Here is a 14,299-nt window from a genome sequence, read left to right as displayed (position 1 = left end):
CTCTCTTTTTAGGGTAAGGGAATTCAAAACGAGTGGGCCTTGGTTTAAGGTGAGATGAGAAAGATCTAGAATGGACATGATGAGTAACGTTTTCACACAGAAGGTGGTTTGTATGTAGAATGACTGCCAAAGGAAGTGATAGATACAGATACAGTTACAACACTTAAAAGGACATTTATACAGCTACATGAATAGGAAATGAATAGGAAATAGGGATATAGGCCAAACAAAGGCAAGCAGGACTAGTTTAGTTTGGAAACTTGGTCAGTATTGCCAAGTTGGACCAAAGGGTGAGATTCCTTGCTGTATGACTCTAAATTGATCCTGAGCTTTTAGTTGTCTACCACGTTGCCCCCACTGTTATTACAGATTTGTTCCCAATGCTGATAACAGGTCATTACTAAGAATGTGAATGCTTTCTCTCTCCACAGATTTCCTGAGAAATTCCAACATTGTCTACTTTTAATTTCTAGCATCTACAATATTTCACTTTTTTGCAACTTTATTTGTTTGAATTCTATTTTAAACTGACAACGATGAACCAGGTTACTTCTGAGATGGGACAAGAATTTTGTAAATTTCAATGAACCAAAGAAATGTTTTACTGAAAACTTCAGAGATTCCACATTAAATATAGCAGGTACCTGAATAAGTCTAATCCTGCTAAATTGGAAATAGTGAGCAAATAATGCAGTTGTTTTATAACAATATAAACAACACTTTTTACTGTTGCAAAATACCATGCCGTGCTTTGGGTAAATAAACAATTCCCACCCTCTGAGCTCTGAAGATTTACTTACATCTTTGTCACCTAGGGTTTCTAGAAGCAAAAGCAGAATAGTCTTGAAGTGCTCATCCCACACCCCTAGAGTATCCTCCCTGGTTATTTTTAGAAGTTCCAGTAGCGCTGCCTTCCGTTCTTCAACTCGCTCATTGTGGTTGGATAGTTCTTTCAGAAGGTCAGCAACCAAATCTGAATGATCAATGGGAACTGACAGTAAAAGAAAGAGAAAAAAAAATTCATAAGATCTTTAATGATATCCATTACATTTGGCCAAAAAGGCTGCAGCCTATGAGAATGAATACTAAAACACACCTTGCTCGATTCAGACATTAAAGACATGATACATACAGCTGTATGTCAAGAACAGGTTTTCTGATAGGATTTCTAACATAAGGTTTGCTACTTGTGAGAGTTATAACTGCATACTATTTTACAACATATTTCTTGAGATGTGTTATGAACATAATTTGCAATATATTGTAAACCTATCAAAGTTTGATGTGCCAACACTCTGAATTACAGCCAAGTAAAAATTATAAATGCAAAATCTAGTCACTCCTTCCAAAAAGATTTAAAATTTGACAAATATGCAAGCAATTAACAAATGAAGCAATCTGATATTATGGATACAACGTGGGAGACCATCTGAACTAGATGCCTTTGGTAAAGCAACCCAAGCACCACACTCCCCTATTCATTCCCCATATTCCAGCTTAGAGTCAGAAAGAACACAGCTTAGAAACAGTATGGCTAATGTTCAGTGAGCAGGGAGGGGAATGGAATCAGAGGCTAGTGAACAGAGCTTGTAACATGGTTTCAGTTTTCGTGTTTGTCCAATAATGACTACAAGCCAAGCAGAATGATAATCCTGATGAAATAGAGCGGCTGGTGACAGTTGCGTTAAGTAAACCATGGTAAAGTAAATCACAAATTATTATGAACAGGTGGTGGTCATTTGGCCTAAATATCTCTGTATGAAAGACTTCTTGTATTACTTAAAAGTCAGATTGCAATTTTGATCCTAAAAATAGTTCAACAACCAAATTTAGCATAAGTGAAATTTGTACATTTACAAATTTACGTGCAGATATTATCTATCTTATGAAATATTAAATATATAGACAGCATTTTATTTACACAGGAAGGTGAAATGTATTTAAGCATATGAAATATGCTAAATACGAAGCTTCTCCATCACATCAACATCATGTCTGATTAATATCAGTAGGTCTCCAATAATTCTTCAAAATAGCTGATTATTTGAAATAGCTCAACTTGGAATGTGTACCGCCAGTACAAGTTATATTAAAAGAGGAAAAGATTTAATTTCTTAAGAATACTTGGGAAGTACAGACTTGTTTAGCCTAATGTCAGCATTAGGGAGTATACTATTATCGATGATAAACACACTGATTATTGTATATTGAGAAAAAATTTGTTTACTGTAGACAAATCAATTTCCTCACTGCTTCCCCAGTCTCTTAAGTACTTGAAGAAAAATATTCAATTTCTTGATAGCGTAATTTCTTCATAATCAGCATATTTCATGTGCTTAAATGCATTTCACACTCCCGTGTAAAAAAAGCTGTTTATATATTTAATATTTCATAAGATAGATAATATCTGCATATAAATGTATTTTTTGTAAATGTACAAATTTCACTTATGCTAAATTTGGTTGTTGAGCACATATAAACTCTTGTGTGACACTACCACGATTTTTCTCTGAGTAGGACTACCTTTGGCAGCAAGATTGGCTAGGATGCCAGACAAAGTGTAGTGCAAAAGAGTCCTCGCTAATAGAATAGATAAAGGAGAACTTTGATCACTGGCTGTATGGTGGAAGAAGGCTGTGGGAACAAGGTGGTCTGAGTCATCATGATTTAATATATCAATGAAATCAGAAGACTAATCTGTCAGCAGAATTAGACAGTGACACTGTCCATAGAGCTTCATGTTGAAAAAGTGTCAGGCTTCGAACATTTGCTAAGTTTAGTGTCAATAGACAACTGGAGGCTGAGGGCAGTGACCCTGAGAGTCTCAAATCTAGAATCTGCACACAGCTGACAGATGCACAAATGTCAATGAACATCACTGATGGTACACCTGCACCTTTGGGCAGCAGCATCTGTGACTGACTGGTCCTCTGCAGGATATCTTCCACATCACAAACAGGGAAAGCATTAGAAGTGCCCTAAAAAAAAGCCTGCTCACTTTTCCTCCTGGGGAACCATATCTTGCTGAGTTATTATCTTTATGTTAAAAGAAACCTTGAAATTTTGCCACTTGTTGAACATGTTAAAACAAAGCAAATGCTGCACTTTGAATCATTGGGTGCTTTGCAGCACATGCCCAAACAATCTGCAGGTTGACAATTGGCATGTTAAGTTGCATGAAGACATATTGCAGAAATTCTCGTTCCTGAGTGGATATTATTTTTGAATCAAGGGATAGTTGCAATGAAGACTATTCAGCATTTATTTTAGTAATTTTCAGTTCCTGAGAATCAGCTTGAACTACAAACCACAACTGTACCCAGGAACACTTAGAGCATCCTTAAAATAAAATTTCATTCCAAGTCTCCAAAACAAGCTGTCAGTTTTTAAACACGATTCTAAATTACACAGCTTGAGAACATTCAATCCAAAATTGCTTATAATCATCGCTATGCAATCTTGAGATTCCTCCCAGGGAAGTGATTCATCAAGGTTTCTTATCTACACACTTCACTGGTTTTCCAAACCATTCACTGATCCCCACTGTAGCTTATTCAGTCAGTTGTAGACTGAGTGTAGACTTCATGTACTTTTGCACATAAGAACATAAAGAAATCATGAATCAAATCATTGAATCCATCAAACCTATTTGTTCTACAGATCACGAACAACGTGTTCTCTAGTAAATATCATCCAACCCATTCATTGATAAGATACCTTCCCTGGCACATTTTCATGGTGTCAGAATTCAGGAACTGTTGCATTTTACACATATTTAATCAACCAACAGTACATAATTTCACCAATAGTATTCTGTAATCAAATATTTTAAAGATTTGATCAACACAGCTTCAGCCATGAGTAATGTACCCACTATTCTGTGGGAAAACAATATTGTAACCTCTAGTCTGGCTTTAGGCATATTGTTTGAAGACTATAAAAGAAATTAAGCATGCAAGAGGCTTAAATAAACAATTAATTGCATCATTACCTGATCGAGGAAATGTTGCAAGTAATTAGTGAGCATTTATTAGCACATACTGCACTCATTAAAAAGTCACTGTAGCACTAAGTATATTACAACATTTATTCATGTATTGAACATCTCCAATAAAGAAATAAACATGCCCAGAATTCCTAATTTTTTTTTCACAGGACATGGGCATTACTGGCAAGACCAAAATTTGTTTTCTATCTCCAACTGTCTTTGAACTTGTAAAGTCATTTCAGAGGGCATTTAAGGCTTAACCACATTGTTATGGTTCTGGAATCACATGCAGGCCACATCAGATAGGGACAATGAATTTGGAATATAGACCTTTATTACAGGAGAATTTTAGTATAGCAGTGAAGATATCATGCATCAATTACATAGAGGACTTGGTGAGACGACACCTGAACTACCGCTGGATGAAGAAGTTCCTCCTCAATTCAGTCCTAAATCTGTTCTCTATAATTTTGAAGCTAAGCCTTTTTGGCCTACTTTCACTCACCGGTGGAGACATCCTCTCGACTTCTATCTCATCTATTTCCTTCATCATTTTATATGTTTCTATAAGATCTCCCATTATTCTTCTAAATTCCAATGAAGATAATCTCAGTCTACTCCGTTTCTCCTCAAGTTAACTCCCTCAACTCCAGAACCAACCTAGTGAACCTTCTCTGCGCCCCTCTCATGTCAGCACATCCTTTCTCAAGTACAGAGACCAATCGGCACACAGTACGCCAGGAAGTGGCCTCACCAGCACCCTATACAGCTGCAACATAACCTCTCTACTTTTGAACTTAATTCCTTTCGCAATGAAGGGCAAAATTCTATTTGCCTTCTTAACTACCTATTGCACCTGCAGACCAAACTTCTGCGATGGAGGCACAAGGACACACAGGTGCCTCTGCACAGCAGCATGCTGCTGAATCCTTTTACCATTCAAGTAAGAGTACTTATTTACTGCTATTTCTACCAAAATGGATGACTTCATATTTATTGACATTGTATTCCATTTATAATTAACATTATCATCCACCTATTTTACACATCCCTGGACACTATGGGTAATTTAGTATGGTCAATCCAGCTAACCTGCACATCTTTGGACTGTGGGAGGAAACTAGAGCACCCAGAGGAAACCTACACAGACATGGAGAATGTTTGCAAACTCCACACAAGCAGTCTCCTGAGGGTAGAATCAAAACCCAGGTCCAAGGCGCTGTAAGGGAGCAGTGCTAACCACTGAGCCATTATGCGTTCACCTTGAATACAGAGGTTATCCTAAAATGAAGGATCAAATGGATGGAGGTTAAATATACTGATCCTTCCTTTCCTTAGAAGGAAAGGTGATTTCAGAATTCCTAGAGTCCTTGTCAAAGTAGATAGAGGAAGGATGGACCCTGGCCAGGTGGCCATTTCGAACGGAGATAAGATATTCTTTCACTTGGACGATGGTGAACCTTTGGAACTCTGTCCCAGAAAGCTCTGGATTATTCTTTGACCACGTTTAAGATCAAGTTTGATCAATTTTGATACACTAAAAACCATCATGGGGTACAGACAGCTTAGGATATTTGGAGTGAAGTAGGTGATCAGCTGTGATCTCACTGAATGTTGGAGTGGTCTGGAAGAGCTGAATGGCCTTCGCTGCTGCTGCTATTTATTAAGAGGACATATGGAGGTTGCAGAAGGATATTGATAAGCTCTGTTAACAGGAAAAAGTATGGCAGATGGAGCAGAAAGGAGAGAAAAAGCGAAGTTGTTCACTTTGACAAAAACAACAAAAAAAACAAGCATAATATTATTTAAAAGAAAACTACAAAATTCTGATTTGAAGACAGATCTACAATCTATCAAACCTATTTGTTCAACAGATTGTGTACAACTTTTTCTATTGTGAACACTATCCAACACATTCATTGGTCAGATGCATTCCTTGCCACATTGTAAAGTTTTCTTGTGCACGCATCAGTAAAAAGTCAGAATGCAAGTACTGAAAGTAGTCAGGAAGCTAATGAAATGATATCCTTTAATACGAGGGGAATGGAACAAAGTAAGAATATTAAGTGACATTTATACATTCATGATAATACATCTGAAGTATTGCATACAGTTTTGATCTCCTCGTTAAAGAAGAATATAAATGCAATACCTGAAATGAACAAGTTGTCTAATGAGGAGAGACTACATAGACTGAGTTTGTTTCCACTGAAGGAGTGACTTGATCAAAGTACATAAGACCCTGAAAGATCTTGAGAAAGTGGACATGGAAAGGATGCATCCTGATGAGGGGGTAAAGTTTAAAAGTAAGGAGATGCCGTTTTTGGACAGAAATGAGGAGAACTGTTTTCTAAGCTGTGAGACTTTGAAACTTTCTGCCTCAAAGTGGAGGAGGTGGAAACACAATATTTTAAATTATGGACATAAATTCTATTGCTTAATAATAATCTAAGGTTATCAAGGGTAAATGAGAGTGTGGAATTCAAAACACAAAGATGAACAATCACCTTAGTGAGTGGTGGAACAGACCGAAGGGGCTGAAGAGCCTACTTCTTCTGGTTCACAGGAACAAAAACAGAAACTGCTGGAGAAACTCAGCTGGTCTGAGAACTTATAGAGATAGAAACAGGGTTGGATTTGAGCCCAGTGACCCTTCAGAAAAGTTCTGAAGAAGGGTCACTGGACTCAACCTATTCATGCGTTTGTCCAGACTGATCTTAAATGAATCTACCATGCCTGCCTCTACCACCTCTGCTGGCAACACGTTCCAGACGCCCACCATCCTCTGTGTGAAGTACTTACTGCGTGTATGCCCCTTAAACTTTTCACCTATCACCTTGCAAGCGTGACCTCTCGTTATTGAATCCTTCACCTTGGGAAAAAGCTCGTCTATCCACCCTGTCTATACCCTTCATGATTTTGTAAACCTCAATCAGGTCCCCCCTCAATCTCCTTTTTTCTAATGAAAATAAACGTAACCTACTCAACCACTCTTCATAGCTAGCACTTTCCATACCGGGCAACATCCTCGTAAACCTTCTCTGCACCCTCTCCAAAGCGTACACATCCTTTTGGTAATGTGGTGACCAGAACTGTACACAGTATTCTAAATGTGGCCGAACCAATGTCTTGTACAATTTTAACATGACTTGCCAGCTCTCATACCCAATACCCTGCCCAATGAAGGCAAGCATACTATATGCCTTATTGACCACTCTATCCACTTGTGCACTTCCAGATCTCTCCGCTCATCAACTTTACCCAAGGCTCTTCCGTTCATTGTATAATTCGCTCTAGAATTAGACTTGCTTAAATGCATCACCTCAATTTTTCTGGATTGAAAACCATCTGCCACTTTTCCATCTGCCCAACTCTCCAGTCTACCTATCCTCCTGTATTCTCAGTCAGTCCCTTATGCTTTCTGCTACTTCACCAATCTTCGTGTCATCTGTAAACGTGCCAATCATACCAACAGTGCCCTCTTCCAGATCACTTATGTATATTACAAACAGCAGGGGCCCCAATACTGACATCTGTGGAACACCACTGATCACCTTTCTCCATTTCAAGAAACTCCCTTCAACTACTACGCTCTGCCTCCTGTTACTTAACCAGTTCTTTATGCACATAGCTAGAACACCCTGCACACGATGTGACTTCACTTTCTCCATTAGTCTATCACAGGGAACGTTATCAAATGCCTTACTAAAGTCCATGTATATGTCATCAACAGCCCTTCCTTCATCTATTAATTTGGTCACTTCCTCACAGAACTCTATTAAGTTGGTTGAGGCATGATCTCCCCCGCACAAAACCATGTTGCCTATCACTGATAAGCTCATTCTTTTCTAAATATAAATCGATCCTATCCCTCAGAACCTTCTCCAGCAACTTTCCCACCACTGACGTCAGGCTCACTGGTCTGTAGTTACCCGGAATATCCCTACTACCCTTCTTGTACGGGGGACAACATGAGCAACCCTCCAGTCCTCCGGCACCTCACCTGTATTTAAGGATGCCACAAAGATATCTGTCAGGGCCCCAGCTATTTCCTCTCTCACCCTCCTCAGCAATCTGGGATCATCCGGTCCTGGGGATTTGTCCACCTTAAGAACCTCTAGCCTACCCAACACATCTTCCCTAATTATGTCAACGTGATCTCTCTAATCTCTAACTTCTATCTCTCTAATCTCAACATTCATCATGCTCCTCTCCTCAGTGAACACTGATGCAAAGTAATCATTCAGAATCTCACCCATTCGCTCAGGCTCAACACACAGCCTTCCTTCGTTATCCTTTAGTGGACCAATCCTTTCTCTAGTTACCTGCTTGCTTCTTATATAAGAATAAAATGCTTTGGGATTCTCCTTAATTCTGCTCGCTCAAACTATTTCATGACCCCTTTTAGCCCGCTTGATTCCTCGTTGAAGACTTGTCCTACTCTTCCGATATTCTTCCAGGGCACGTTCTGTTCTTAGCTGCCTAGACCTTATGTATGCTTCCCTTTTCCTCTTGGCTAGTCGCACAATTTCTCCTGTCATCCACGATTCACGAATCTTGCCCTTCCTATCCTTTGCCTTCAACGGGACATGCCTATCCTGCACTACCGTTAACCTATCTTTGAAAGCCTCCCACATCTCAAATGTGAACTTCCCTTAAAATAGCTGATTTCTTTTACATCAAGCCACTATATTAACACTAAATTAATTGTTGATCTGCAAAATAATTCAGAAATGGTATACCATCTAAAGGCAAATTATTTAAAGTACATCATACAAAAGAGTCTTACCATCACGGAATTGTTCCATATCATCATCAAACATAGCTTCTTTGAGTGCTGTCTTGTCAAACACATTGATTGTATCTGAATAGTTATATGGATTGTATTCTCTAGTGCGAGGCCCAGAGAAAGACCGGGGTGGTGGAGTGTTAAGTAAAGATGTTTTGTTGTCAAGTGCAGTTCTTCCTCCTTCTACAGGTTCACCACCTCCACGGATGTCAGAGGATGGCGATGCAATTCCTCCATCCCTTGATACCTTTAACAAAATGATATACAAATCATTTTAAATATTCAAAATGTAATTTAACATTATATTAAAAATACAGTTCTCAAAGAGTAGTATCATAACCAGGTTAGCGCTCACAAATTAATTATGGAGTTAGTTACTGCAATAAGAAAGGATATCTTCTTTGGAGGGTCTTCAAATGAGGCTTCATTGGGAGAGATTAAGGATAGAAAGTGATCAGTGACATTGCTGGGAATATATTAAAAGGGACCCAAATACTCAGTGAGCCACAGAGGAACATAATGCAATGAATTGTCCATGTTTATGGTGCATTAATACTGTTAAGATGAGATCATATGTTGACATTCACACAGTGATCACAACACCAAATGTTTTAAATGCAAGATTTGTTAAATTTGAAAATGAAAAAGATGGTCTGCAAAAAGCAGTTGTGAATTGGAGGAGGCAGATCATATTAAAATAAAGCAAGATTTGGCCAAAATTTGGCCAAAGCTCAGAACAGATACTTCTGGGAAAATCTACAGGAATGTAGGAGCACCAAGCTCAGACAGCCCAAGATATGTATGAGTATGCAGGACCAGATAAGAAAGAAAAGGGAGGCTTTCAGCATTTACAAAAAGAGCAAATTAACAAAGGCCCTAATGGAGTAGAGAAAGTGGCAATGGGGAACTTAAAGCAATTAGAAGACCAAAGAAGGAGCATGTAAAAAAAACTGGTATGTAAGATTAGGGAGCAGCCCAAGATATTCCATAACTACATTAAGGAGACAACAGTAACTAGGGAAAGCCTATTAGGAACCAAGTGGCAATCTGGGCATGGAACCAGCAGATGCTGGTTAAACAAGTACTTCACATCTGTCTTCACTGTGAAGTAGAAGGATGCAGGGAATTGGGGAAAAGGGATTATGAGATTCTTGCACAGATTGACATCGAGAACGCAGAGCAGTTGGAAGTTTTGATGAGTTTAAAATTGGATGGATCAGCCTGCATCCCAGGCTGTTGAGGTAGGCAAAAGTGGAAATTAAAGGGGCTGTGACCAAATTATTAATTCCACTCTGGTCACAGGGGAGGTGCCAGAGGACTGAAGGTTAGTTATTGTGGTTCCACTTGTTAAAAAGGTGATAGAGAAAACCAGGGAATTACAGACCAGCGAGTCCATTATCAGTGGCAGGGGAACTATTGGAGAAAAGAGGAAAGGAGGAAATTAATCATTGTTGAGAGAGGCGTGTTTTGATTGGGGATAGTCAGTATAGTTTTGTCAGAAAGAGGTCACACCTAACAAATTTAATTGAACTTTAAAGTGGTGCTCAGGTGTGTAGATGAGGGTTATGCATTTATATGAATTCAACAAAGCCTTTGACAAGGTCCCACATGGTAAAAGGTGGGATAAAGGTAAAAGTACATGTGATTCAGGCGACACTAGCAAGCTGAATCAAAATTGTCTTATAGAAATTTATAAAATCATGAGACACAGAGAAAGAGTGAATAACCAAGGTCTTTTTCAAAAAACTTAAGGGCATAGGTTTAAGGTGAGGGGGGGGGGGGAAAGATTTAAAAAGCTGAGGGGTAACCTTTTAATACAAAAGGTGGTGCATAAAAGAAACAAGCTGCCAAAGGAAGTGGTGGTGGATGATAAAATTACAGCATTCAAAAGGCATCTGGATGAATATATGAATAGGAAGAGTTTAGAGTGATATGGACCAAATGCTGGCAAATGGGAGTGGTCAGATGGGGATGTTTGGTCAGAGCAGATGAGTTGGACCAAAGGGTCTGTTTCCATGCTGTATGACTGTGACTCTATGTCTTAATGGTAGGAGACAGAGATTGGTGGCAGATGCCCGCTTACGTGATTAGATTCAGCGTCCACTGGTATACCACAGCGATCAGTGCTGGGGCCCTTATTGTCCATGATATACATAAGCTATGTAGATGAGAATGTTCAGTGGTGTGGTATTGGCAAGAGAGAGGAGTAAGTTTGCAGATGACATGAAGACTGGCTGGTAGGTTAGTAGTGAGGGAGAAGGTCTTAGGTTACAGGAAGATATAAATGTGTTGTTCAGATAGGCAGATCAGTGGCAGATGGAATTTCACACTGATCCGTGAGGTGATGCACTTTGGAAGTAACAAGACAAGAGAGAACTCAAATGGCAAGACACTAGAAACTGAGTGATCTTGGACTACTTGTCCACAGATGGCTGAAGACAGCAGGACAGGTTGATGGGGCAGTTAGAAAGCATATGGAAGGTTTGCACTTAGCAGTCACAGCATAGGTTTAAGAGCATGCAAGTTATTTTGGAGCTGTACAGAAAACTTCGGTTAGGCCTCAATTGGAGTGGTGTGTGCAGTTCTGGTCACCGCACTATATGACTACACTGGAGGGGGTGCAGAGAAGATTCACCAGGAAATTGCCTGGGATGCAGCATTAAAGGAATGAAGAAAGGCTGAATATACTTGGGTTGTTTTTGTTAAGTTGCCTCCTGATTTCCCTCTTATGTATACTCCACTCAAGAAAATTTTTTGATTCAGTGTGTGGATGTACCTACTTTTGGGAAATAAGACAGGGCAGCTGACTGATGTGTCAGTGGGGGAGCACTTTGGGGGCAGTGACCATAATTCTATCAGTTTTGAAACAGTGATGGAAAAGGATAGACCAGCTCTAAAATTTAAAGTTCTAAACTGGAGAAAAGCCAATTAGGTAGTTAGTTCTTGCATTAAGCAGGAACTTTCACGAGTTGATTAGGGGTGGATGTTCGCAGGTAAGCAGACGACTGGAAAATTGGAAGCCTTCAAAAATGAGGTAACGAGTGTCCCAAGACAGTTTGTTCCTGTTAGGGTGAAGGGCAAGGCTGGTAAGTATCGGGAATGCTGGATGCCAAGTGAAATTGAGGTTTTGCTTTACCAAAATGCAGCACCTTATATTTATCTAAATTACACTTGGTCGGTCAGTCCTCGCCCATTGGACCATGTGATCAAGATCCCATTGTATTCTGAGGTAATAACCTTTGCTGTCCATGACACCTCCAATTTTGGTCTGGTATAGACAGAAGGGATCAAGTGAATCTCTATAAGTGTATGAAGACAGATGGTGTTTACTTCAGAGGTAAATCAGGAGAGCAAAAAAGGTTCACGAGGTAGCTTTGGCAAACAGAGTTATGTGGAACCCAAAGGGACTCTACAAATACATCAAGGACTAAAGGGTAACTAGGGAGAGAACAGGGCCCCTTAAAGATCAGTATGGTCTCCTAGTTTGGAATCGCAGGAGATGGGGGAGATACTAAATGAGTATTTTGTATCAGTGTTTATTGCAGAGAAGGATATGGAAGATATAGAACATGGGGAAATAAATAAATAGCATCAACCTGAAAAATATCCATATTACAGAGGTGGTGGTGCTGGATGGCTTAAAATGCAAATCCCTAGGACCTGATCAGGTGCATCATAGAACTTTGTGGGAAGCAATTGCTGAGCCCCTTGCTCCTTGTATTTGTATCATCGATAACCACAGGTGAGGCGCCCAAAGACAGGAGGTTGGCTAATGTGGTGCCACTACTTAAGAAAGGTGGTAAGAAAAAGCCAGGGAAATATAGACTGGTGAGCCTAACAACAGTGTGTGCAAATTAATCGAACGAATCCTGAAGGACAGGATTTAAATATATTTGAAAAGGCAAAGGCTGATAAGGCAAAGTCATCAAGGCTATGTGCAAAGGAAGTCATGTCTCAATAAATTCATTGAGTTTTTTGAAGAAGTAACAAAGAGGATTGATGAGGGCAAAGTGGTGGACGCGATCCATATGGACTTCAGTGAGACGCTTGATAAGGTTCCTCACGATAGACTGGTTAGCAAATTTAGATCACATGGAATACAGGGAGAACTAGACATTTGGATACAGAAGTGGCTCGAAGGTGGAAGACAGAGAGTAGTTATGGAGGATTGCTTTTTGGACTGGAGGCCTGTGACCAGCAGTGTGCCACAAGGTTTGGTGCTGGGTTCACTACTCTTTGTCATTTACATAAGTGATTTGGATGCGAAAGTGGAGGTACAAAATTGGAGGTGTCATGGACAGCAAAGGTGGTTACCTCAGAATACAATGGGATCTTGATCACATGGTCCAATGGGCGAGGACTGACAGACAGAGTGTAATTTAGATAAGTATAAGGTGCTGCATTTTGGTAAAGCAAATCAGGGCAGGACTTTTACACTTAATGGTAAGGTCCTGGGGAGGGTTGCTGAATAAAGAGACCTTGGAGTGCAGGTTCATAGTTCCTTGAAAGTTCATATTTCCTTTACCCAAAGAGTGGTGAGGGCATGGAATGAGCTGCCTATGGGAGTGGCAGAGTCAGAATCATTGGTGGCCTTTATGCAGCAATTGGATAGGTACATGGATAGGTGCTTAAGCTAGGACAAATGTTCGGCACAACATCGTGGGCCGAAGGGCCTGTTCTGTGCTGTATTGTTCTATGTTCTATGGAGTCGTAGGTGGATAGGATAGTGAAGGCTGTATTTGGTATGCTTTCCTTTATTGGTCAGAGCATTGAGCATAGGAGTTGGGAGGGCATGTTGCGGCTGTACAGAACATTGGTTCAGCCACTTTTGGAATACTGCACGCAGTTCTGTTCTCTCTGCTACAGGAAGGATGTTGAAAGACTTGAAAGGGTTCAGGAAAGATTTTACCAGTGTTGGAGAGTTTCAGCTATAGTGAGAGGCTGAATATGCTGAGGCTATTTTCCCTGGAGTGTTGGAGGCTGAAGGGTAACCTTACAGAGGTTTATAAAATCATGAGGGGCAAACATACAAGGTTGAGAGTAGATTCCTGACAAAGGGCTTATGCTTGAAATGTTGATTCTCCTGCTCCTCGGATGCTGCCTGATCAGCTGTACTTTCCCAGCACCACAATCTCAACTCTGACCTCCAGTATCTGTAGTCCTCACTTTCTCCCAAATACACAAAGTTATTTCCCCAGGGTGAGGGAGTCCAGAACTATACAGGATTGGATTAAGGTGAGAGGGGAAAGATTTAAAGGGGCCTAAGAGGCAACTTTTTCACACAGAGAGGTGCATGTATGGAGAGAGCTGCCAGTGCAAGTGGGTGGAGGCCATTACAATTACACCATTTAAAGGCATCTGGATGGGTTTAGAAAGCTATGGGTCAAATGCTCACAAATGGGACTATGTCTATTTAGGATATCTGGTCAGCATGGATGAGTTGTACCGAAGGGTCTGTTTCCATGCTGTACATCCCTATGACTCTAAGGCTGAGGGGTTCTTGATAAAGGTATATAAGATTA

General features: G+C 40.1%; 1 protein-coding gene across 8 annotated transcripts in view; it reads right to left on the bottom strand.

Annotated features, from left to right (window-relative positions):
- Nucleotides 1–14,299, bottom strand: part of clasp1a (cytoplasmic linker associated protein 1a) — a 303,132-nt gene that overhangs the window by 21,061 nt on the left and 267,772 nt on the right. For all 8 annotated transcript variants that reach the window (XM_072579859.1, XM_072579862.1, XM_072579864.1 and 5 more), the window contains 2 exons: nucleotides 8,778–9,024; nucleotides 801–991 (listed from right to left, as the gene is read on the bottom strand). In XM_072579859.1, coding sequence (XP_072435960.1) covers nucleotides 801–991; nucleotides 8,778–9,024 — 438 coding nt within the window. The remainder of the gene's footprint in view (nucleotides 1–800; nucleotides 992–8,777; nucleotides 9,025–14,299) is intronic.

Source organism: Chiloscyllium punctatum, chromosome 10 (assembly GCF_047496795.1).
Source record: "Chiloscyllium punctatum isolate Juve2018m chromosome 10, sChiPun1.3, whole genome shotgun sequence".
NCBI classification, from domain to species: domain Eukaryota; kingdom Metazoa; phylum Chordata; class Chondrichthyes; order Orectolobiformes; family Hemiscylliidae; genus Chiloscyllium; species Chiloscyllium punctatum.
The sequence above is the reverse complement of the archived record's forward strand: the minus strand, read 5'-3'. Positions and strand labels throughout refer to the sequence as shown.